Source organism: Pan paniscus, chromosome X, assembly GCF_029289425.2.
Source record: "Pan paniscus chromosome X, NHGRI_mPanPan1-v2.0_pri, whole genome shotgun sequence".
NCBI lineage: Eukaryota > Metazoa > Chordata > Mammalia > Primates > Hominidae > Pan > Pan paniscus.
This window is the reverse complement of record NC_073272.2, coordinates 109824630-109849542: the sequence shown is the minus strand read 5'-3', so window position 1 is coordinate 109849542 and position 24913 is coordinate 109824630. Positions and strand designations below refer to the sequence as shown.

At 36.7% G+C, this 24913-nt stretch overlaps 1 protein-coding gene across 2 annotated transcripts in view; it reads left to right on the top strand.

Annotated features, from left to right (window-relative positions):
- GNG5B (G protein subunit gamma 5B) overlaps window positions 1-24913 on the top strand; it is a 115091-nt gene that overhangs the window by 81480 nt on the left and 8698 nt on the right. The window contains exon 3 of one of the 2 annotated variants that reach the window (XM_055106890.3): window positions 11500-12177. The exons of the other annotated variant lie outside the window; for it this stretch is intronic. Coding sequence (XP_054962865.1) covers window positions 11500-11771 — 272 coding nt within the window. The 3' untranslated portion in view covers window positions 11772-12177. Of the gene's footprint in view, window positions 1-11499; window positions 12178-24913 lie in introns of those variants that run through there. 2 annotated transcript variants of the gene reach the window in all.

Genomic DNA, 24913 nt, shown 5'->3' with positions numbered 1-24913 from the left:
AAATGGACATGATGCATTCAGTATAGGGCCTGGCATGTGGTAAGCACTCAGAAAGTGTTAGCTCTTATCATTAATAATTCCTAGGATTATGGGTCTCGATTTTCCCAACTCTAGAATGTAATTTAATAGCACTATAGCTCTTATCCACTATTTCTCTGTCATCTCAATTTGACCCTTCCAAACTAAAAAGGTGCAAAAAAATATTCTTGGTGTGATAAGTTGACAACACTCTGCATTTTACACTCCCTTTGAGGTTTATGCCCAGTTTAAAAGAATTACAGAGAAAGAACCCGCAACTCTATGTATGCTTCAGATTTCCATATGTCTGTAAATGCCTCAAAGACAGCAGTGGTCCTCTTAGCCTAGGGTGAACATCAAAATCACCTATTTTTATTTTTAATTTCATTAAATATAATTCTTCTGATAAAATGGCAAAGAATTTTTTTTTCAAAATCCTTGCTTTTACCCTAGAAATGATACTCCTCATGAAACAAATGTCCAATGGGGAGACAGAGGGCCAGGCAAGTATATTTTGCAAAAGTTATCCAAGTCAGTCTCGTAAACACCCCTGATGTGAGAGAGGGACTGGAACATGCATTTGGAGGATGAGGCCAGGGTCTTGCCTTGAGAAAAAATCCAAGAAGGGCAAGTATAACCACTCTGCTTCCCACACAATGTGGGTATGTAGAAACATGCCCTGCACCCACAGGGAAGAGCATAGTATTTTCTCCTGCATGCATTAATCACAGAGGATTTCCCTCCTATAGTTATACAAGCATCATCCTTGACACATCAGTTGGAGAACTGTACTCAATGAGAATACAAGATTCATCCAGCTTTGAAAATGTAACTATATCTAACAACTGGATTAAATATATTTCATGCCCAAAGATCTAATACTATTTAAAGCCTACAGCAAGGAAGAATGATTACCAAATAATTTAATTATTTTTGGTTTACACATCTGTCATCAAAGTTAATCGTTTGCTGGCAGAAACTGGCCATTTGGTCTTGACCATGAGCACTAATGAGTGTGCTTGCATTTCATATCAAGGAAACAGTCTCTCAAATGGTTCTAATCAAATAAATTAAAAGCTGAAATACTTTTAAAAAAGTAAAAAGTGTAAAAAGGCACAATTTATAAGATTTATGAAGTGGTTACTTTTTCTTTTCTGATTTTATGTATATCTATCACTCAACACTTGCTGTGAAACATATTAGATACACCTACGTTACTTTGGAGGACCACCAAATATTTGATTTTCCCATGTATTTATCTAAAAATGTTATTAAATTTTCATTTAAATCTTTCAAAAATAGAGTGTTAAATTTCATGTATATGTGTGATCTATACTAATAGATCTAAGCTAATGTATACATACTCAGTTCTCATTTTTCTATTTGCAAAATTCAAACTAATGAATTAGTTTGAAGAAAGAAGAAAGAAATGAAGAATTTTGAAAAGTAATTCTCAAAATGCTTAAAAATAGATGCTAAATTCATTGAGCTACTCATTTCAATATTTTAATATAAGAATGCAAAATTTGTAATGTAGTAGTTAGGTACACAGACTTGAAAATCAGGGAGAAGTGATTCCATTTTCCTTCTGCTCTCTTGCTAACTATGCAACCTCAGGCAAGTAACTGCACTTCTCTGAGCTTTAGTTATCTCATCTGTAAAATGAGGATAATAATATTATATGTCATAAGGGATGTGGACATTAAATATGATAATACTTACAAAATATTATTATTTTTTCCTTTCAAAATTATTTTTAATTGACAAATGATAAGGTGTGTATATATATATATATGGTACAATGTGATGTTTTGATCTATGTGTATATTATAGAAAGATTCAATCAAGCTAATGAACATATCTATCACCTCGCTAATTTATCATTATTTTGTGGTAAGAACATTAAAAAGCTATTCTTTTACCAATTTTGAAATATACAATATATTATTATTAACTGTGGTTACCATGTAGTGCAATACATCACTAAAAGTTATTCCTCTAGTTGGCCGGTGTGGTGGCTCACACTTGTAATCCCAGCACTTTGGGAGGCCGAGGCAGGTGGATCACCTAAGGTCAGGAGTTTGAGACCAGCCTGGCCAACATGGTGAAACCCCGTCTCCACTAAAAAAATACAAAAATCAGCTAGGTGTGGTGGTACATGCCTGTAATCCCATCTACTCTGGAGGCTGTGGCAGAAGACTCACTTGAACCCAGGAGGTGAAGGTTGCAGTGAGCCGAGATGCTGCCACTGCACTCCAGCCTGGGCAACAGAGTAGGACTCTGTCTCAAAAAAAAAAAAAAAAGGTTATGCCTCCAGTCTCACTGAAATTTTATATAATTTGATCAACATATTCCCTTTCCCCAACCCTCCTCCTCCCCACTAACCTCTGGTAACCACCTTTCTGTTCTTTGTTTCTATGATATCCACTTTTTAAGATTTCATGTAGGAGATCACACAATATTTATCTTTCTGTGCTTGCCTTATTTCACATAGCATAGTATCTTCCAGTTCCATCCATGTTGTTTTGAATGATAGAATTTTCTTATTTTTTAAGGCTATATAGTATTCCATCGTGTATAGGTATTACATTTTCTTTATCCATTCATCTGTTGATGGACATTTGAGTCGCTTCCACATCTTGACTATTGTGAATAATACTAAAATGAACATGGGCGTGCAGATATCTCTTTGACATACTGATCTCAATTCCTTTGGATTTATACCCAGAAGTGACATTGCTGTATCATACGGTAATTCTATTTTTAGTTTTTTGAGGAACCTTTATACTGTTTTCCAAATGGTTATATGAATTCACCTTCCAATCAACAGTGTGCAAGGATTCTCTTTTCACCATATTCTCACCAACACTTATCACTCATCTTTTTGATAATGGCCATTTTAACAGATGATACCTCATTGTGGTTTTACTTTGCATTTCCCTGATGAGTATAGATGTTGAGCATTTTTTTTCACATATCTGTTGGCAATTCACAACTCTTAAGAAATGTCTATCCAAATCCTTTGCCCATGTTTTTAAATTTTTAAAAACTTTAGAGACAGGGTTTTGCTCTGTTGCCCAGGCTGAAGTGTGGTGGCACAATTACAGCTCACTGCAACCTCCAGCCTCTGGGCTCAGGTGATCCTCCCACCTCACCAACCTGAGTAGCTAGGACTATAGGTGTGCACCACCACATCCTGCTAATTAAAAAATAATTGTGTAGAGACAGGGGTCTTGCTTCATTGCCCAAGCTGGTCTTGAACTCCTGCCTTGCCCATTTTTTAATCAGGTTGTTTTCTTGTGATTGAATTATCTGATTTCCTTATGTATTTTGGATATTAGCCCCTTGTCAGATACATGTTTCCCGGTATTTTCTACCAATCTGTGAGCTGTCCCTTCACTCTATTAATTGTTTCATTTGCTGTGCAAAAGCTTTTTAGTTTGATGCAATCTCATTTGTCTAATGTTGCTTTTGTCGCCTATGTCTGTGCTTTTGTTGCCTCTGCTTTTTCTTGTTGCCAAGAAATCATTGTCCAGACCAATGCTGTGGATCTTTTTCCCTATTTTCTTCTAGTAGTTTTACAGTTTCAGGTCGTATGTTCAAGTTTATTTATTTCGAATTGGTGAGAGATAGGGGTCTAGTTTCATTCTTCTGCATGTGGATATCCAGTTTTCCCAACACCATTTATTGAAAAGACTGTCCTTTCCCTATTGTATAGTCTTGGCAACTTTGTTGAAAGTCAATTTATCATAAATAATTGGGTTTGCTTCTAGGCTTTCTGTCATGTTCCATTGGTCAATATGTCTGTCTTTATGCAAGTATCATGCTATTTTGATTATAATAGCTTTATTTAATATACAGTTATCTCTTGGTATCCATAAGTGATTGGTTCCAAGACGTCCCACAGATAATAAAATCCACAAATGCTCAAGTTCCTGATATAAAGTGGAATAGTATTTGTATATAACCTATGCACATCCTCGTGCCTACTTTAAATCATCTCTAGATTATTTATAATACCTAATACAATGTAAATGCTATGTAAAGAGTTCTTATACTATATTGTTTAAAGGGAATAATAACAAGAAAAAAGTATGTACATGTAAAGTACAGACACTTTTTTGGGAATATTTTTGATCCACAGTTGGTCAAATCCACAGGTGCAAAACCCATGGATACAGAGGGCTCGCTGTATGTTGAAATCAGGGAGTGTGATGCCTCCACCCTTGTTCTTCTTACTCAAAGTTGCTTCGGCCATTAAGAGTTTTTTCTGGTTCCATATGAATTTTAGGTTGTTATTTCTGTGAAAAATGACACTGGAATTTTGACAGGAATTTCATTGAATCTGTAGATCACTTTGGGTGGTATGGAAATTTTAATGGTACTAATTATTCCAATCCATGAGCATGGGATATCTTTCCATATATTTGTGTTTTCTTCAATTTATTTCATCAATATTTTATAGTTTTTACTATACAGATCTTTCACCTACTTGGTTAAAGTTACTTCTAAACATTTTATTTTTTGATGCAATTATAAATAGGATTTTCTTAATTTCTTTTTTAGATAGTTCATTGTTAGTATATAGAAACACTGCTGATTTTTGCATATTTTGTAACCTGAAACTTTACTGAATTTGTTCATCAGTTCTAACAGATTTTGGTAGAGTCTTTAAGGTTTTCTATCATTCTCAAGTACACATGGAACACTCTCCATGATAGATCATGTTAGGCCACAAAACATGCCTTTACAAATTTAAGATTGAAATTATATTATTTTTTCTGACCACATTGGCATGGAAGTAGAAATCAACAACAGGAGGAACCTTGAAAAACTCATAAATATGTGGAAATTAAACAAAACAATATGTTCCTGTACAATCAATGAGTCAAAGAAGGAAATTTCAAAAGGAAATTTTGAAATATCTTGAGATAAACAAGAATGGAAACATAACACTCCAAAACTTATGGGATGCAGCAAAAGTAGTCGTAGGAAGGAAGTTTATAGCAATAAATGCCTGCATCATAATAGAAGAAAGCTCTTAAATAAACAAACATTACACCTCAAGGAACTAGAAAAAGAAGATCAAAGTAAGCCCAAACTTAGCAGAAGGAAAGAAATAACAAAGATTAAAGCAGAAATAAACAAAATAGAGACTAAAAAAATTTAGAAAACATTGACAAAACTGAAAGTTGGTTTTTTAAAAAGATAAAATTGACAAACTGTTAGCCAGACTAACAAAGAAAAACAGAGAGAAGACTCAAATAAACAAGATCAGAAATGAAAGAGAAGACATTACAACTAATACCACAGAAATACAAAATATCATAAGATACTACTATGAACAACCATACACAAACAAATTGGATAACCTAGAACGAGTGGATAAATTCCTAGAAAAATGCAACCTACCAAGACTAAATCAGAAGACATATAAACGTTTCACAACAATGTCTGGCATTGTGCTAAGTGAATAATGAATGCTATAAGTTTTTGTTATTATTTCTACCAGAATGTAAGCTTCATGGTGGCAGTTTTTTTCCACCTTCTCTGTTTGGTCCAGTGGCTAACATAGTGCATGTTCAATAAATATTTGTTGGGTGAATTAATTTATGTGGCAGTTATCTGTCTGAAAGACTTAGGGGAACTGCTTATTAATTATTCCACTGCTTCTAATCACACTTGGCAGCTGCATGAGTAATTCAAGGTGAAATTTTTAAAGAGGCTTTATTGAGAAATAATTCACATACCATATACTCTCTCCATTCCAAGTGTTCAATTAAATGGTTTTTAGTATATTCAAAGAGTTGTGCAAACATCACCATAATTAATTTTAGAACATTATCAGCACCCCACAAAGAAACTCCATGCCCATCAGTAGTCACTCCCATTACCTGGCAAACCCTCTCTCCACCCCACCCCTAGGGCACCACCAAATGACTTCCTGCCAATATAGATATGCTTATTCTAAACATTTCTTATGCGTAGACTCACACAATAGATGGGTTTTGTGACTAGTTTCTTTCATTTAGAATAGTATTTTCAAGGTTCATTACATGTTGTAGAATGTATCAGTATTCCATTCATTTCCATTGTATGGGTATACCACCATTTGTTTATCCATTCATGGGTTGATGGATATTGGAGTTGTTTCCACATTTTGGCTATAATGCAGCCATGAACATTCATATCCAAGTTTTTGTGTGAACATGTATTTTCATTTCTCTTGGGTATATGCCTAGGAATAGAATTTATGGGTCATATAATAACTCTATGTTTAACTTTTTGAGAAAATGCCAGACAATCTTCCACAGAGGCTGCACCATTTAATATTCCCTTTAGGTTCCATTTTCTCCTCATCTTTGCCAATATTTGTTATTATCTCTTTTTAAAAAAAATTATAGCCACCCTAGAGGGTATGAAGGGGTATCTCATGGTGGTTTGGGTTTGCATTTCTCTAACAATTATGCTGAACATCTTTTTCTTGTGCTAATTGGCCATTTGTATATCTTCTTTGTAGAAACATACATTCAGATCTTTTGCCTTGCCTGTTTTTAAATTGGGTTGTCTTTTTTTATTGAGTTGTGTAAGAATTATATATTCTGGATACAAGTACTTATCAAACATGGTTTGCAAACACTTTCACATCTTATTCTCTGGGTTGTCTTTTCATTTCCTTTGATTCATTAAAGTTTTTAATTATGATTTAGTCAGTTTATCATTTTTTTCTCTTATTGCTTGTGTTTTTTGGTGTCCTATTTAAGAAAATATGGCCTAATTCAAAGCTATCAAGATTTACATCTATGTTTCCTTTTAATAGTGCTATAATTTTAGCCCTTACATTTGGATCTTTGCTCCATTTTGAGTTAATTTTTGTATATAGTGTGAGGAAGGGGTACAACCTCATTCTTTTGCATGTGAAGATGCAGTTGTCTCAGCACTATTTGTTAAAAATACTCTGTTTTCCTCGTGGAAATGTCTGGGTGCCCTTGATGAAAATCTATCAAACATAAATGTAAGAGTTTATCTCTGGACGCTTCATTCTATTCCACTGATCTGTATGTCTATCCTTATGTCAGTACCATACTGATTGTTGTAGCTTTGTAGTAAGTTTTGAAATTGGGAAGTGTGCATCCTCCAACTAATGTCTTTTTTAAGATTGTTTTGGCTATTCTGGAGCCCTTGCATTTCCAGATGAATTTTAAGATCATCATGTCATTTTTTGCAAAGAAGCCACTGAGATTTTGATAGGGATTGTGTTGAATCTATAGATCAGTTAGAGTAGTATTGCTGTCTTAACAATATTGTCTCCTGCACACCACGAACATGGAATTTCTTTCCATTTACTTATGTTTTCTTCCACTTCTTTCAAAAACGTTTCATAGTTTTCAGTGTACATTCTTACACTTTCTTGGATACATTTATTCCTATTTTATTCTTTTGATTGCAATGAAATCCTTTCTTTTCTTTTCTTTTCTTTTTTGAGACAGGGTCTCACTCTGTTGCCCAGGCTGGAATGTAGTGGTGCAATCATGACTCACTGCAGTCTCAACTGGCCAGGCTCAAGTGAACCTCCTGCCTCAACCTCCTGAGTAGCTGGGATCATAGGGTGCGTGCCACCATGCCCAGCTAATTTTTTATTATTATTATTTGTAGAGACGGGGGTCTCACTATGCTGCTCAGGCTGTTCTGAAACTCCTGGGCTCAAGCAACCCTCCCACCTCACCCTCCCAAAGTGCTGAGATTACAGGCATGAGCCCCCATGCCCAGCCTGGAATCGTTTTCTTAATTTCATTTTCAGATTGTTCATTGCTAGTGTGTAGAAGCACAGCTGATTTTTGTATATTTCTCCTGCAAATTGCTGAATGCTTTTATTTACTTTAATAGTTATTTTGTGGGTTCTTTAGGGTTTTCTATGTATAAGATCAAGCTATCTTCAAATAGAGATCATTTGAATTCTTCCTTTCCAAACTGGAGGCCTATTATTTCTTTTTCTTCCCTAATTGCCCTGTTGAGAACTTCCAGTACAGTGTTAGGTAGAAGTGGGGTGAGTGAACATCCTCCTCTTGTTTCTGATCTTAGCAGAAGAGTTTTAGTCTTTCACCATTAAGTATGATGTTATCTGTTGGGTCTCTATAGGTGCTTTTTATCAGGTTGAAGAGTAAGGTGAACTTTATTTGAAACTAGAAGCCCCTCACCAAAGATGGAAACCTCAGGCCCACTTTTATTTTCTCTCTTCTGGTATGGCACAATTCTTCTGTTTCGTATTCTCAAAACAGGGCGAGAATGCCTTAAGGGACAGACCTATACCTTATTCTGGATTTCAAACTGGGAACATTTCACTTCAGATGGAAGTGTTTTTGAAAGATAGCCTACTGAGAATTGTATAGATACTTAAGAATTCTTTTGTAAAACATAAGATGGCAGGCTTTCTTTGAGCCATGACTTTATTTAGCTTGATTAAGTCTGTGTTCTACCAGTATACGTCATCTTTTCCTTAATCTCCTTGATGGGAGAATGGGAAATGGGAGACACATACAGGACTTTCTTATACATGATCCCTAGAGATGCAGTGGCATGTATGATAAGACTGCCTAGGTTCATTCAAATCCTTGCTCTGCCTCTTACACATTTGACAAGTAATGTGTATGTATCTCAGTTTCCTCATTTTGAAAAATTAAGATGATAAAACTATAATGATAATAATACCTAACTCAGAATTGTTGTGAGGAATAAATGAATTATTATATACAAAAAGTACTTAGAACAGTATAAAAATACTAAAAACAGTCCCTGACACCATCGTAAACTCCATTTATGTACTTCCAATTAGGCTATGTTGTTCAGTAATAACAACACAGGTTTAAGAGCCAGATAAATCCAGGTTGAAATTCCTGCCCAACTGCTTTTACCGGCTGAATTTGGTATAAAAACACAAATGAACTGAACTTTGTTCGCCTCAAAATTCATACGTTGAGGCCCTAATCTCCAATGTGGTAGTATTTGGAGGTCAGACCTTTGAGAGGGCAACTGGGGTTAGGAGGTAATGGGGTTTGCCATGTGAGGAAACCAGGAAGAAGGCCTGCACCACACTGAGCACATTGGCACCCTAATCTCAATCTTGGACTTCTCAGTCTCCAAAACTGTGAGAAATAAATGTTTGTTGTTTAAGCCACTCAATCTGGGGTATTCTTGATATAGCAGCCTCAACAGGCTAAGAGACCAGCTATGTGGCCTCTGACGAATTAATCTCTCTGAGATTTAGTTTTTTCATACCTAATCGGGTACGGAACCTACTTTTCAAGGTTATTATAAGGCATGCATTAGATAATTCCTGTGAAATATCTAACTCAAGATAATTGTTGGACAAATGGCAACTATTATTGTTGTTACTTTATTTTTATTTTCTTCTTTTAAGGCCAATGAGATCTTATCACTGAATTTCTTTTGCTCATTTAACAGTTCAGGCCTGGGGATGATAACAGCAAATGGCATAAGGGGCTTTTAGTTTTTTAAAAGTAATATATACTTGTGAAAAATTCAAATTTTACAAAAAGTGAAAAGTAAAAACCTGTTTTCATATGCATTTCCCTGCCCATTTTACTTCCCCTTTCTTAGGGTTAGCAACAAGGAAAAGAATTTGACTTATATCCATCCAGACCTTTTTCTATGCATATACATAAATGTGAATTATACATAAGAACACATACACATACATATATATTTCTACATAAATTATACCATATTATATATTGTTTTGTGATTTTCTAATTTTACTCGACAGTATATTTTTGATATCTTTCCATTTGAATAAAAATCTACCTCATTCTTCTTAATAGCAATACAATAACCCAAGAGATGGAAGTATCACTGGTTTACTTTTTAAAAATCTTTAATAATTGCTCTCAAGATAATATCATAAGTCTCTAGTTGCAGTGTGCTTTTTCTCTCAAAACCTGTGTTTAACAATGTAGTATGTAAATGTGTAGTTTAAAGCAAATTCATAGTTTGCATGGATCGTGAGGGTTTTGTTGAATTCTAGGTTATAGGGACAGAATGGAAAGCTAAGTACTTAGTCAAAAAGAGACTTCTTTAGATAGGTCAGAAGGAAAAACAAGTCATCTAAATTATTACCAGCTTTTAAATAATTTTTCCTGGTGGGTTCTAGTGTTGAAAGAATAAATGAAAAAGAAGACTGAAGTCGAAATCAGTAAGTTCAATAAAAGCCTTGAAAAGCTTATTAAATACAAAGTAACTGTTGATCTGGTGGAAAAAGAGCACTGAAGTTACTACAATAATTAATCTTTTGTACTGAGAAGTTGCTATAATAATAATTCTTTTGGATGAGAAATGGGCCAAAATAATTGAGAAATGCCAAAAAAAAAGGTAACCATGTAGTCAGATGATTACATTTACATACATAAATTCACAAAAGATAAATTAAAATTAATGCTTCCAGAATAAGCAAAATACATTGTGTCAGTTTCCAACAGGTCCAAACTGTCTGTGTGCTACTAATGGAAGTGTCAGAATTCTGGGCAAGTATTCACAAAGATCAGAAGTGTCATAACACTGAAGCCATGTGATTATAAGAGAAGAAAATCTGTATAGATGGAATCATGTGTATAGATGGAAATGTCACTCACTGTAATATCTGAGCAGGAGGTTGTAATCAAAGCAGTTAGCAATTAGAAAGTACAGGGCCCTAACTCCCACAGAATTTTTGTTACAAGCAGCTCTGACAGCACACAGAACTGTTGTAAGATACTTTGTGAGAAAGCTTTGTCAGTGGTAATGCCTGCTTTAATAACATCTGGAAACAGCTGTTTTTCTCCAAAAGACAGCAATATGTCTAAGCCTGCCAAATACAGATAATAAGGTGCTTACCTATCATTAACAAAATTATGCTTTCCTTATTGACAGAAAAGATCTGTTCACATTGTGAGAAGAATACATTACAGAATTAGCGAAGAACTAACAATTGAAAAGCATCACACAGATGGCTGCCAAGCAGTGCTTCCCAGCCCAAAATCTGCAACCCTCTAAGGTGGCTACAATTATCCTGAGGTTCACCATGAGTTTTTTTGAAAATATCTCAAAACAAAATTATACATGAGGCACTTTAATTAAAAATATATATGCCATACAGCATTTTGAAGAAAGGGGAAAGATGGCATGAAAGCAAGCTAACAATAGCAGGGCATTATAAACTTCCACAAGGTTGGGAGCCAACAATAGTAAGATTCAGTGGCAGTTTTTATGAATTCAGAGCATTGTGCCAAGGCACACTGTCAAAATGTCTGAAAATTTATTTTAATGTCAGCAACAAAATTATTCATTCATTGAAGAAATATTTACTGAGGGAATACTATATGTCAGGTACCAATACACACATTGCCTGCTATAAAGTTTGTATCATCAGTGTATAGGAATGCTGGTTTTCCTGAGCCCTTCTAATAGCATCTTAAAAATGATATTTAGCGGCCCCGCCGACCCACGGCCCACGACCCACCGACCCACGAATCGGCCCGGCCCCCGCGTTCACCATGTCTGGCTTCTCCAGCGTCGCCGCTACGAAGAAAGTGGTTCAACAGCTCCAGCTGGAGGCCGGGCTCAATAGCGTAAAAGTTTCCCAGGCAGCTGCAGACTTGAAACAATTCTGTCTGCAGAATGCTCAACATGACCCTCTGCTGACTGGAGTATCTTCAAGTACAAATCCCTTCAGACCCCAGAAAGTCTGTTCCTTTTTGTAGTAAAATGAATCTTTCAAAGGTTTCCCAAACCACTTCTTATGATCCAGTGAATATTCAAGAGAGATACATTTGAAGCCTGTACAAAAGCTTATCCCTGTAACACATGTGCTGTAATATACAAAATTCTACTTTTGTCTGTCCTTAACATCTACCTCTGAATTTTTATGAATTTCTATTTCACAAGGGTAATTGTTTTATATACATTGGCAGCAGCATACAATAAAACTTAGTGTGCAAGTTTTAAAAAATGATATTTAGCAATATCATATTAGTGAAAAATAGTAACTTATTGTGGTTTATTATTTCTTTGAATACTAGTGATATTTGACACTTTTTCATATGTTTATTGATTATATGACCATTTGTAGTTCCTTTTTGAATAATCTACTCATAGCCTATGTCCACTTTTTTTTGACTCATCCATGTTTCTGCTTATATACAGGATAACAAATTCAGGAACAATGGGAAAGTAACATATAAAAATTTAATAGGAAATACAATAGAGATTATAAAACACTACCATTTGATTTTTTATGCAAATACTTCAATATTCCAATTTTTTCTCACTTGCTAAATAAAGCACACAACTTGAAATGCTAAATAATTGTGTTACTGTAAATCTTTTAAAGAATAAAATGTTGGTGAAAAACCAAAATTGCTTAGTAAGGTATGTATGACCTTGTTTATTATCTATCATAGACATCAAGATGATCATAGTTAATACCAACTTAAGCTTTACAGAATACTGTTTTAGGCCCAATATTGATATAATAAATGAAGGTATCAGAGAACCTTGTATTTATGGCATCAGGTTATAAAGATCTATTCAAAACCATTTTTGTCAAAATTTAAACTCTGGAACAAAAGTCAAATTGTTTCTAAATGAGACACAAAATAATTATTGCTAATAGTACAAATTTTGTCCTATGGGTAATACTATTGTGTTTTTCTTTTTAAAAAATTATTTCAATTTTTATTTTTGATTCAGGGAACACATGGGCAGGCTTGTTAGCTGGGTATACTGTGTGATACTGAGGTTTGGGGTATGGATGATCCCGTCACCCAGGTAGTGAGCAGAGTACCCAGTAGGTAGTTTTACAGCTCTTGGTCCACACCCTCCCTCTCCAGTGTCTGTTGTTCCCATGTGTCCTCAGGTATTACTATTTTCAAGTTTTTTTCTTTATATATATATATATTTTTTTTTATTATACTTTAAGTTCTAGGGTACATGTGCACAACGTGCAGGTTTGTTACATATGTATACATGTGCCATGTTGGTGTGCTGCACCCATTAACTCATCATTTACATTAGGTATATCTCCTAATGCTATCCCTCTCCCCTCCCCCCACCCCACAACAGGCCCCGGTGTGTGATGTTCCCCTTCCTGTGTCAAGTGTTCTCATTGTTCAATTCCCACCTATGAGTGAGAACATGCGGTGTTTGGTTTTTTGTCCTTGTGATAGTTTGCTGAGAATGATGGTTTCCAGCTTCATCCATGTGCCTACAAAGGACATAAACTCATCATTTTTTATGGCTGCATAGTATTCCATGGTGTATATGTGCCACATTTTCTTAATCCAGTCTATCATTGTTGGACATTTGGGTTGGTTCCAAGTCTTTGCTATTGTGAATAGTGCCACAATAAACATACATGTGCATGTGTCTTTATAGCAGCATGATTTATAATCCTTTGGATATATACCCAGTAATGGGATGGCTGGGTCAAATGGTATTTCTAGTTCTAGATCCCTGAGGAATTGCCACAGTGTCTTCCACAATGGCTGAACTAGTTTACAGTCCCACCAACAGTGTAAAAGCGTTCCTATTTCTCCACATCCTCTCCAGAACCTGTTGTTTCCTGACTTTTTAATGATCGCCATTCTAACTGGTGTGAGATGGTATCTCATTGTGGTTTTGATTTGCATTTCTCTGATGGCCAGTGATGATGAGCATTTTTTCATGTGTCTGTTGGCTGCATAAATGTCTTCTTTTGAGAAGTGTCTGTTCATATCCTTTGCCCACTTTTTGATGGGGTTGTTTCTTTTTTTCTTGTGAATTTGTTTGAGTTCATTGTAGATTCTGGATATTAGCCCTTTGTCAGATGAGTAGATTGCAAAAATTTTCTCCCATTCCATAGGTTGCCTGTTCACTCTGATGGTAGTTTCTTTTGCTGTGCAGAAGCTCTTTAGTTTAATTAGATCCCATTTGTCAATTTTGGCTTTTGTTGCCATTGCTTTTGGTGTTTTAGTCATGAAGTCCTTGCCCATGCCTATGTCCTGAATGGTATTGCCTAGGTTTTCTTCTAGGGTTTTTATGGTTTTAGGTCTAACATTTAAGTCTTTAATCCATATTGAATTAATTTTTGTATAAGGTGTAAGGAAAGGATCCAATTTCAGCTTTCTACATATGGCTAGCCAGTTTTTCCAGCACCATTTGCTAAATAGGGAATCCTTTCCCCATTTCTTGTTTTTGTCAGGTTTGTCAAAGACCAGATGGTTGTGGATGTGTGGTATTATTTCTGAGGGCTCTGTTGTGTTCCATTGATCTATATCTCTGTTTTGGTACCAGTACCATGCTGTTTTGGTTACTGTAGCCTTGTAGTATAGTTTGAAGTCAGGTAGCGTGATGCCTCCAGCTTTGTTCTTTTGGCTTAGGATTGATTTGGCAATGCGGGCTCTTTTTTGGTTCCATATGAACTTTAAAGTAGTTTTTTTCAATCCTGTGAAGAAAGTCATTGGTAGCTTGATGGGGATGGCATCGAATCTATAGATTACCTTGGGCAGTATGGCCATTTTCATGATATTGATTCTTCCTACCCATGAGCATGGAATGTTCTTCCATTTGTTTGTGTCCTCTTTTATTTCATTAAGCAGTGGTTTGTAGTTCTCCTTGAAGAGGTCCTTTGCATCCCTTATAAGTTGGATTCCTAGGTATTGTATTCTCTTTGAAGCAATTGTGAATGGGAGTTCACTCATGATTTGGCTTTCTGCTTGTCTGTTATTGGTGCGTAAGAATGCTTGTGATCTTTGCACATTGATTTTGTATCCTGAGACTTTCCTGAATTTGCTTATCAGCTTAAGGAGATTTGGGGCTGAGACGATGGGGTTTTCTAGATATACAATCATGTCATCTGCAAACAGGGACAATTTGACTTCCTCTTTTCCTAATTGAATACCCTTTATTTCTTTCTCCTGCCTGATTGCCCTGGCCAGAACTTCCAACACTGTGTTGAATAGGAGTGGTGAGAGAGGGCATCCCTGTCTTGTGCCAGTTTTCAAAGGGAATGCTTCCAGTTTTTGCCCATTCAGTATGATATTGGCTGTGGGTTTGTCATAAATAGCTCTTACTATTTTGAGATATGTCCCATCCATACCTAATTTATTGACAGTTTTTAGCATGACGGGCTGTTGAATTTTGTCGAAGGCCTTTTCTGCATCTATTGAGATAATCATGTGGTTTTTGTCTTTGGTTCTGTTTATATGCTGGATTACATTTATTGATTTGCGTATGTTGAATCATCCTTGCATCCCAGGGATGAAGCCCACTTGATCATGGTGGATAAGCTTTTTGATGTGGTGCTGGATTCAGTTTGCCAGTGTTTTATTGAGGATTTTTGCATCAGTGTTCATCAGGGATATTGGTCTAAAATTCTCTTTTTTTGTTGTGTCTCTGCCAGGCTTTGGTATCAGGATGATTCTGGCCTCATAAGACGAGTTAGGGAGGATTCCCTCATTTTCTATTGATTGGAATAGTTTCAGAAGGAATGGTACCAGCTCCTCCTTGTACCCCTGGTAGAATTCAGCTGTGAATCCTTCTGGTCCTGGACTTTTTTTGGTTGGTTCAAGTTTTTCTCTTTACATGAAACTACTGAAAGCAAAAGTATGTCATGCTTACAGGTTACTCTATGCATTTATCATTCTATTAATAAATGTCTTAAGTAATTAAGTAGTATATTAAGGCCATAAACCAAGTCATTATCTCATAGCAAAGGACTATTGTTATTCAATCATCTAGAAAATGCATTTTAGGCCAAGTGCAGTGGCTCATGCCTGTAATCCCAGCACTTTGGGAGGCCAAGGCAAGCAGATCATGAAGTCAGGAGTTTGAGACCATCCTGACCAACATGGTGAAACCCCGTCTCTACTAAAAATACAAAAATTAGCCAGGCGTGGTGGCGTGTGCCTGTAATCCCAGCTACTCAGGAGGCTGAGGCAGGAGAATCACTTGAACCCAGGAGGCGGAGGGTGCAGTGAGCTGAGATTGCGGCCACTGCACTCCAGCCTGGGTGACAGAGTGAGACTCTGTCTCAAAAAAAAAAAGAATATTCATTTTAATGTATGCCCACTTTTTAAATGGTCTTTTAGTTATTGATTCTAAAAGGCTCTTTATACATTAGTTTGTCATCTGTCTGACATTATTACCCCCAGTGGATGCCTGAAATGGCAAATAGTACTGTACCTTGTATACACTATGTTTTTTTCCCATACATACATATCTATGATAAAGTTTAATTTATAAATTAGGCAATATAGAGATTAATAACAATAGAACAATTATAGCAATATACTTTAATAAAAGTTATTTTTTTATTTACTAAATTGAGAATATTTAGCTTTTATTTTTTTTTCTGTTTTTTAAAAATGAGACAGGGTCTCACTCTGTCACCCAGGCTGGAACGCAGTGGCACGATCTCAGCTCACTGCAGCCTCGACCTCCCAGGCTCAAGCAATCCTCCCACCTCAGCCCCCCAAGCCTCTTGGACTACAGGCCTGTGCCACTATGCCTAATTTTTGTATTTTTTGTAGAGACAAGGTTTCACCATGTGGCCTAGGCTGGTCTCAAACTCATGAACTCAAGCTATCCACCTGCCTCGTCCTCCCAGTGTTGGGATTACAGGCATGAGCCACTGAGCCTGGCCTACGTTTTCATTGAAAGGAAGCACTTTACAGCTTTTCTTTGGCATATCCGAATTTCCAGCCTCACTACTCTTGCAGTCTGGGGCACTTATAAAGTAAAATAAGAGTTACTTGAACACAAGCACTGTGATACCACAACAGTCGATCTGATAACTGAGATGGCTACTAAGTGACTAATGGGTGAGTAGTTTAGACTGCGTGGTTACCCTGACAAAGGGAAGATTCATGTCTCAGGGGACAGAGCAGGATGGTGCAAGATTTCATCACCCTACTTAAAATCGTCCATAATTTAAAACTTATGAATTGTTTATTTCTGAAATTTTCCATTTAATATTTTTGGACCACAGTTGGCTGTGGGTAATTGAAACCACTGAAAGTGAAACCATGTATAAAGGGGGATTACTATATATTTGAGTAAGAGCTTCTAGAGACTGCTAAATTTGCTCCGTAACTATCAGAGTGGAAGTCAGCTAATGCTGTCAAATATTTTTATAAGGCCTATGAGTATTCTGGAATTATTTTGATGCTGTTCACTTCTCCTATTTCTGTATTAAATCTAATTTTATGTACACAAAACCAGATTATGTTACAGTCAAACAGATTCCAGGAATGTTCCACAAACAATATTGTTCAGTAGTCAATAGAGGACAAATTGGACTATAATCTTGCCAGTGACTTAAAACAAAGTGAAACAAAACATAAAAAACTAAAACATGTTACTATAGTTGCTGCCATCAACTTCCTCATCATTTTTGAAGTTGGTATTAATAGTAGCATCTTTGGAATATTTCAGCACTTTTTCAGTACTACATGTATGTAGAAAGGTCTGTGCTGGCATTTAAGCCAAACTCTATCACCCTGTTTTAAAAAGTCTTAGCAGGCATACACAATTACATCTTGGAGCCTTATGGATATGACAGCAATATTGACCTTTTCACAAGAAATGGCAGAAGCTAATTTGAGGCAAAATCAGTGCTGCTCAGAAACTTGTGCCATCATCCTTGATGACAGATAAGTATTAAAATCTCCATTGAATTATTTTCTTTCTGTGATTCAGAGTCAATAAACAATTGCTGAATGCCTAATATGTGCCAGATGCTTTTCCATACAACCTTTTCCAGTCCTCACCACCCATCTATAACATAGGTATCTTCATTTCCATATGAGGAAATTGTAACTCAGAGAGGTTATATGATTTGTTCATGGTCACACTAGTAACTATTAAGTGGCAGAGATGGGACCTGAAGCCAGATTTTCCAGTGCTAAAAATCTAGCATTCTTTTGATTGTACCACAGTTGCCCTCCTCAGCAAGACTGGATGAGACAATGTGGATGCCCCAGGCAGGCTTATGTTCTGGTGCCTCTTCACCTGAATATATTTTAAATATTTGGTCAACATTTACTTAATGAGAGTAGGGAGAGACTGAGTTTCTATTTTAAATAGTGTATGTCTTTTTTCCTTATGTTTGAAATAAAAAATTCACTACCTACACTTATAACAATAATAGCTATCATTTATTGAGTGTTTACCGTATGTCAGGAACTATGCTAACCACTTTACATGCGTTATCTCATTTAATCCTAGGAGGTGAGCACTGTTATCGTCATCATCGTCATCATCACCACCACCATCATCATCCCCATTTAATAGATGAGGCCCAAAGTTTAAGTCACTTAGCCAAGATCACACAGCTAGTAAGTAGTGGAGCCAGGATTTAATCTCTGGTAGGCTCACATCTGAGCCTATGAGCTTAACCAATATGTTGTGTGTGTGTGTGTGTGTGTGTGTGTGTGTGTGTGTGTGTTTTGCCTTCAACTACAGCAAAAAATCCTAAATTGGCATTTTAAATTACTGATTTATTACTTTCATTTCTTTTGTTTGTTTTGTCACTCAAAACTAAATATAATGGCAGTAACTTACAGGGATATAATTATAAAATCAGATAACTTACAGGTATATAGTTATAAAATCACGTTCAGGCCAGGTGTGGTGGCTCATGCCTATAATCCCAGCACTTTGGGAAGCTGAGGTGTGCAGATCACCTGAGGTGGGGAGTTCGAGACCAGCCTGACCAATATGGAGAAACCCCGTCTCTATTAAAAATACAAAATTAGCCGGGCGTGGTGGCGCATGCCTGCAATCCCAGCTGCTCGGGAGGCTGAGGCAGGAGAATCGCTTGAACCCAGGAGGCGGAGGTTGTAGTGAGCCAAGATCGTGCTGTTGCACTCCAGCCTAGGCAACAAGAGCAAAACTCCTTCTCCAAAAAAAATAATAATAATAAAAATAAAAATAAAAATAAATAAGTTAAATAAATAAAATCACATTCAAAAGACCTTAGAATTTCTCCTTTTTTTGTTTTTTTTTTACAACAAACCATTTTCCACTTTTCTGTAGTTTTTATTTTGTCCTCAGTGTCCTTTTGCAATTCTCCAAACCAGGTAACTTTGGGGAAGGTATAGTAGAGGATTTAAAATTTAGATAAGGAAATGAACCCTTCATTCTTGATAAAGAGCATTGCAACATGCAGTATTTTGTTTCTCAATATCAGGTGATTGTGGAGAGTTGCCTACTTTCAGCAACTCCCAGCTTGCTAATCTCACCATTGGTGGCACACCCTTTAACTTGCACGCGCTTGTCACGAAAATAGAGTGGTTGGCCCCAGTGAGGACTGGCTTGCTTTTGCTTTTAATTTTTTACTCAAAGGTCCCAGCCTCCTTAGGTGAAAGAAGTGGCCAATTTTCATTTCACCAATTACTTTAGGAAGTACTGGCAGAAACCCAAGGTATGCAGCACCATATTTATGTTTTATTCCAGGGATTTTTAAACATCCCTTTTAAATTGGCACCCCAGGCAGTTCCCTGGCTGACCCATTGCTTAATTCTCCTCTCTCTCAGGAAGGCTATGGAGGAATTGATGAATCTAATTAGGTATCCAGAACTAGAGAGTTAATGAAGAAGAAGGATATGGTTTGGATACATGTATATTGATTCTAATATTAAAGGACAACTTTCTATGAGTTTCAGCTGACCCTGGAGGGCATACAGATTCCAGAACAAAATCCATTGAGTGGATTTACCTCCCCTGCCATTTGTAAACAGGCGAAACCTGATTATAATGAATATCAGAGGGCAGCTGGAGCCTGCAGGTTGAATACTGATGTTACGGGCTGTGTAATTACTATGCAATTTTATTACCAGGCATTTCATATGTATAATTATAATGAGGTTTAGATAATTTAGAAAAACGGCTGATCATAAGCAATGTCAGGCCATCTACAATCTGAGCTTCACCTTTGTGTTAATTAAAGCAAAATCTTCAAGTAGAACTGGAAATGAAGGGTCACACCCAATGAAAGGTCTCTCCCACCCTGGCTTCTTGTCTGTCCACTCATTGTTTGTACTTCTGAGGAAAACTCAAAATTTCACTGCCTGGTACTTCTGTGTTTAAAGATCACTCTTCTTCCCTTCTCCATTCTTTGTGGGTACAAGTCTGTTTTAGGTCTTCTTTTTTCTCAAATTTCTTATTGTGTTAGAACACATGAAACATAAAATGTACCATCTTAACTTTTTAAATGTATAGTTCAGTGGTATTAAACACATCATCATGTTGAACAACCATCACCACCATCCATCTCCATAACCCTTTTCATCTTGTACAACTGAAACTCTGTAGCCATTAAACAATGACTCCCCATTCTTGCCTTCCCTCAGTCCCTGGCAATCACTGTTCTGTTTTCTGTCTCTATGATTTTGACTATTCTAAGTACCTCATATAGGTAGAATCATACAGTATTTGTCTTTTTGTGACTGGCTTATTTCACTTAGCATAATGTCCTCAAGGTTCATCCATGCTGTAGCATATTGCAGAGTTTCCTTCTTTGTTAAGGCTGAATAATGTTTCATTGTATGTATATACCACATTTTGCTTATCCATTCATCTGTTGATGGACACTTGAGTTGCTTCCTGTTTTAGCTATTATGAATAATGCTGCTATGAAAATAAGTGTACAAATATCTCTTCAAGACACTGTTTTCAAGTCATTTGGGTATATACCCATGAGCAAAATTGAAGGATCATATAATTCTATTTTTTATTTTTTTGGGAACTGCCATACTGTTTCCCACAGTGGTTGAACCGTTTTACATTCCCACCAACTGTATACAAGAGTTCAATTTTCTCTACATCCTCACCAATACTCTTTATTTTCTGTTTATTTATAGTAGCCATCCTATGCTTTGGGTCTTAATAAGATGTCTCTGACTAGGATTGAGATTTTCAAATCAAGTGTAGAAAGTGGAGTCAGTTTTGTGTCTTTATACCTGAAAAAACAAACCCTCCTTCAAATGCTGAAGAAAAATACAGTGATGACATTTTAGAATTTCAAATGAGAACAAATAGTCTAAAAACACAACAGAATATTTGAAATGGAAACTGCCCCAGAAAACTTGAATAATTACAGCTATAACGTATTTTGAGCACCTACTATGTGACAGACACTAGGAAAAGTACTTCCCACATATATTATCTCATTTAATCCTTTCAATAACTCTTTTAAGAAATGGGTCCTAGAGTACCCATCTCTGCAGATGAGGAAACTAAGGTGTAGACAGGTTTAAACTGCTTGCCCAAGGTCACATAGCAATTAAATGGCAGAACTGGAATTCAAATCCAGGAATGACTAATCTAGAGGCTTTTCACTTAACCACCAAGAGGACCTGCCATTTCCTTAGATGTTTACAGGCTCTAAAATAATTTCTTTGTGGAAGGAATTCAAAGGCAAGAGAGTCAAATCAATATTTCCATCTGTGTATAACCTACATGATTTTTGACATATCCAAGAATAACATAAATTACAGGAAGGGCATTTGGGCATTCTATCTCTCATTCCTGGGGGTGGCAGCCTTCCCTACCTCAGGTTCATCCCATAAGCCTATCCAGAGTCCATTCTTGGCCAACCAAATTGATCTCTGGAAAGTGACTTGGCATGGCTCTTCCTACATTAATTTCATCAAAGCAATAATAATCATGAAATCATGGGCTGCATATTAGATTTTTTTTTTGAGACGGAGTCTTGCTCTGTTGCCCAGGTGATCTGAGTTCACTGCAACCTCTGCCTCCTGGGATCAAGCAATTCTCCTGCCTCAGCCTCCTGAGTAGCTGGGACTACAGAAACATGCGACCACACCTGGCTAATTTTTTTTGTTTTTTTGTTTTGTTTTTTGTTGTTTTGTTTTTTTAGTAGAGACAGGGTTTCACCATGTTGGCGAGGCTGGCCTTGAACTCCTGATCTCAGATGATCCACTCACCTCGGCCTCCCAAACTGCTGGGATTACAGGTGTGAGCCACCACGCCCAGTCTAGATGTTTTTTAAAAAAAATACACATCAAAATAAATAATGTTCATCTACGAGTACCTAAAATCATCTCATGTACCACCAGGGGTATATATACAGCATACGGAATAGCACGGATCTGGATGATCTCTAAGTGACTTTCTAACCTTGACATGCAATGAAACACCTAACCTCTAAAAATAGCTCAAAAAGGTTGAGACTGGTTTAGGCAGGATGGTAATTTGTCAATCCTTGCTCACTTTCTCCTCCTGCAGTCTCCAGTCTTTGCTTAACTGTCCTCCATTTTTGAGAGATTTTTTCACAGCTTTTCAGAAGAAACTGGGCACTTCCAAGAGAGCAACCTCCTTTTATTTCTGCAGCTACTGATCTTCATCATCCAACTTAGGTGTTACATCCTTAGAAATGAGGCTCTCTCTGACCTTTTTCTGACCACCTACTCTAAGGTAATCCCCCATAAAGTTACCCTGTTTTACTTTTCTTATAGCACTCAGTTATCACTATTTGAAATCATCTTATCTGTTCGTTGACTTGCATGCTGCTAGTCTCCCCACTAAACAAGCTCCAGGAGGTTCATGGCATCTAGCATAATGCCTGGAATGTACTAAGCACGCAAAGAGTATTTGCCAAATGAATGTACATGATAAATTAGGGATTCTAAAATTGGGATAGGGCTTTGGAGCTGATGAAATAGAGGCAACACAAGGAAAGCTGAACTTGGGTGATGTAATTTATCCAACTAAGGTAAAGTGGAAACTGATATGGTAAAGTACAACACTGTCTGAGGTTCTTACATCACTCATTCTTTCTTGAGCACATACTATATTCAGGGCATTGTGCTAAGCTGTCCGTGGTGGGCTGCTATAGAGCTCTGGGACCTATGCCATCGGCAACCCCTAGTTTGATTCATTTATCCCATGTTTATTGAGTGACTACTACGTGTGAAGCACCATTCTATGCTGGATATCACAGTAATCAGGACAAAGTTCCTGCCCTGTAGTGAGGAATGTATGTGTCAAATCATAATCAGACACATAACTACATGGCATTTTTTTCCCAGATGGCATTTCCTAGTGATCGTCTGACTTTCCAGCAAATCCAGATCTTTGCTCCCAAGGTGGTCTTGGAATCATTTCTCCACCACCCACCCTCTGCCCACTGATACTTTTATATTGATACCAGCTACCATGATTGGGTATGCACAGTGTTAGGCACTGTGCCAAGGGCTTTACATTCATTATATGATTGAAATCTTCCCAATAACCCCATGAAGAAGATACTATTATTACCCCCATTTTACAAGGCTGAAATTAAATGATTTGTCTAATATCATGTAGCTGTTATGTGGTAGAATGGATTCAAAGCTGGGCCAAGTGTTCCCTAGAGTTGTGCAATGCAGTCACCATCCAGAGTCAGTGCCCTTAACCATCAGTGTGCAATGGTGCCTCTTATATATTACATATGCCCTCCCTTCACTTAGGCAATCTGATTCTGCAGAGTCTGGCAACCCAGACACTCCCAGGTTATAAGGTTTGCCCAAGGAGCTGGCAATGAAGCAGGCAGAAATGTGCCAAGGTCTGACTCTGTGTGGTCCAGAACATGAGGCATCAGCAACTATATGTTATGAAGCAGTTGTTACAGTTCATTACACCCTAGGAATAACACTGTCCTCAGTAAAGATCAAATTATTGAAGATGTAGTTCATAATGGAAACTATATATCTGGACTTCTTTCATTTGAAAGCGATTAAACACAAGAAAATTAAAGAAAAGCTAAGGAAAACAACTAGTGCATTTGTAGAGAAAATATTAAAAACATATCTCAATACAGGCAACCTAGATTAAGATAATAAATATATTTGTGCTATCAGTTTTATAATAATATATCCTTTAGGTTCAATATGGAACTAAAGCTATCAAATATGGTTTCTTTTTCACACTGATTTCTGCAATTTACTAAAATATACTCATTTATGCCTTTTCAAAGCAATTTTTCTTACCTTATTTAATTTTTGTGTCATAGAAATACTGTAAGGTAGAGGGAAGGTGTTATCTTTGTTTTTAAAAAGTATAAATTTAAGGTACAAAGTGAGCAAGTAAGTAACCAACAACACCAAATTAGAATTGCAGCCATGAAATTTGGTCCACACAACCAGGGTGCAAAAATGTCACATTTCTTTCTTTTTTTTTTGGCAATGATTTATTGAATATGGCACCAAAAGCACAAACAACAAAAGGAAAAAGAGGTAAGCTGGACATTATGAAAATTCAAAACTCTTGTATATCAAAGAATACCAACAGAGTGATAAGGCAATCCATGAAATAAAAAGAAACATTTTTAAATATTATATCTGATAAGGAATTGATATCCATAATATATAAGGAACTCCTACCACACAACAACAAAAGCAAACCATCTGATTTTATTTTATTTTATTTTATTTTAAGTTCTGGGGTACATGTGCAGAACGTGCAGGTTTGTTACACAGGTAGACATGTGCCATGGTGGTTTGCTGCACCCATAAACCCATCACCTACATTAGGTATTTCTCCTAATGCTATCCCTCCCCCAGACCCCCACCCCCTGACAGGCCCTGGTGTGTGATGAGCCCTGCACCCCCATGTCCATGTGTTCTCATTGTTCAACTCCCACTTATGAGTGAGAACATGCAGTGCTTCCTTTTCTGTTCTTGTGATAGTTTGCTGAGAATGATGATTTCCAGCTTCATCCATGTCACTGCAAAGGACGTGAACTCATCCTTTTTTATGGCTGCATAGTATTCCATGGTGTATATGTGCCACATTTTCTTTATCCAGTCTATCACTGATGGGCATTTGGGTTGGTTCTAAGTCTTTGCTATTGTGAACAGTGCTG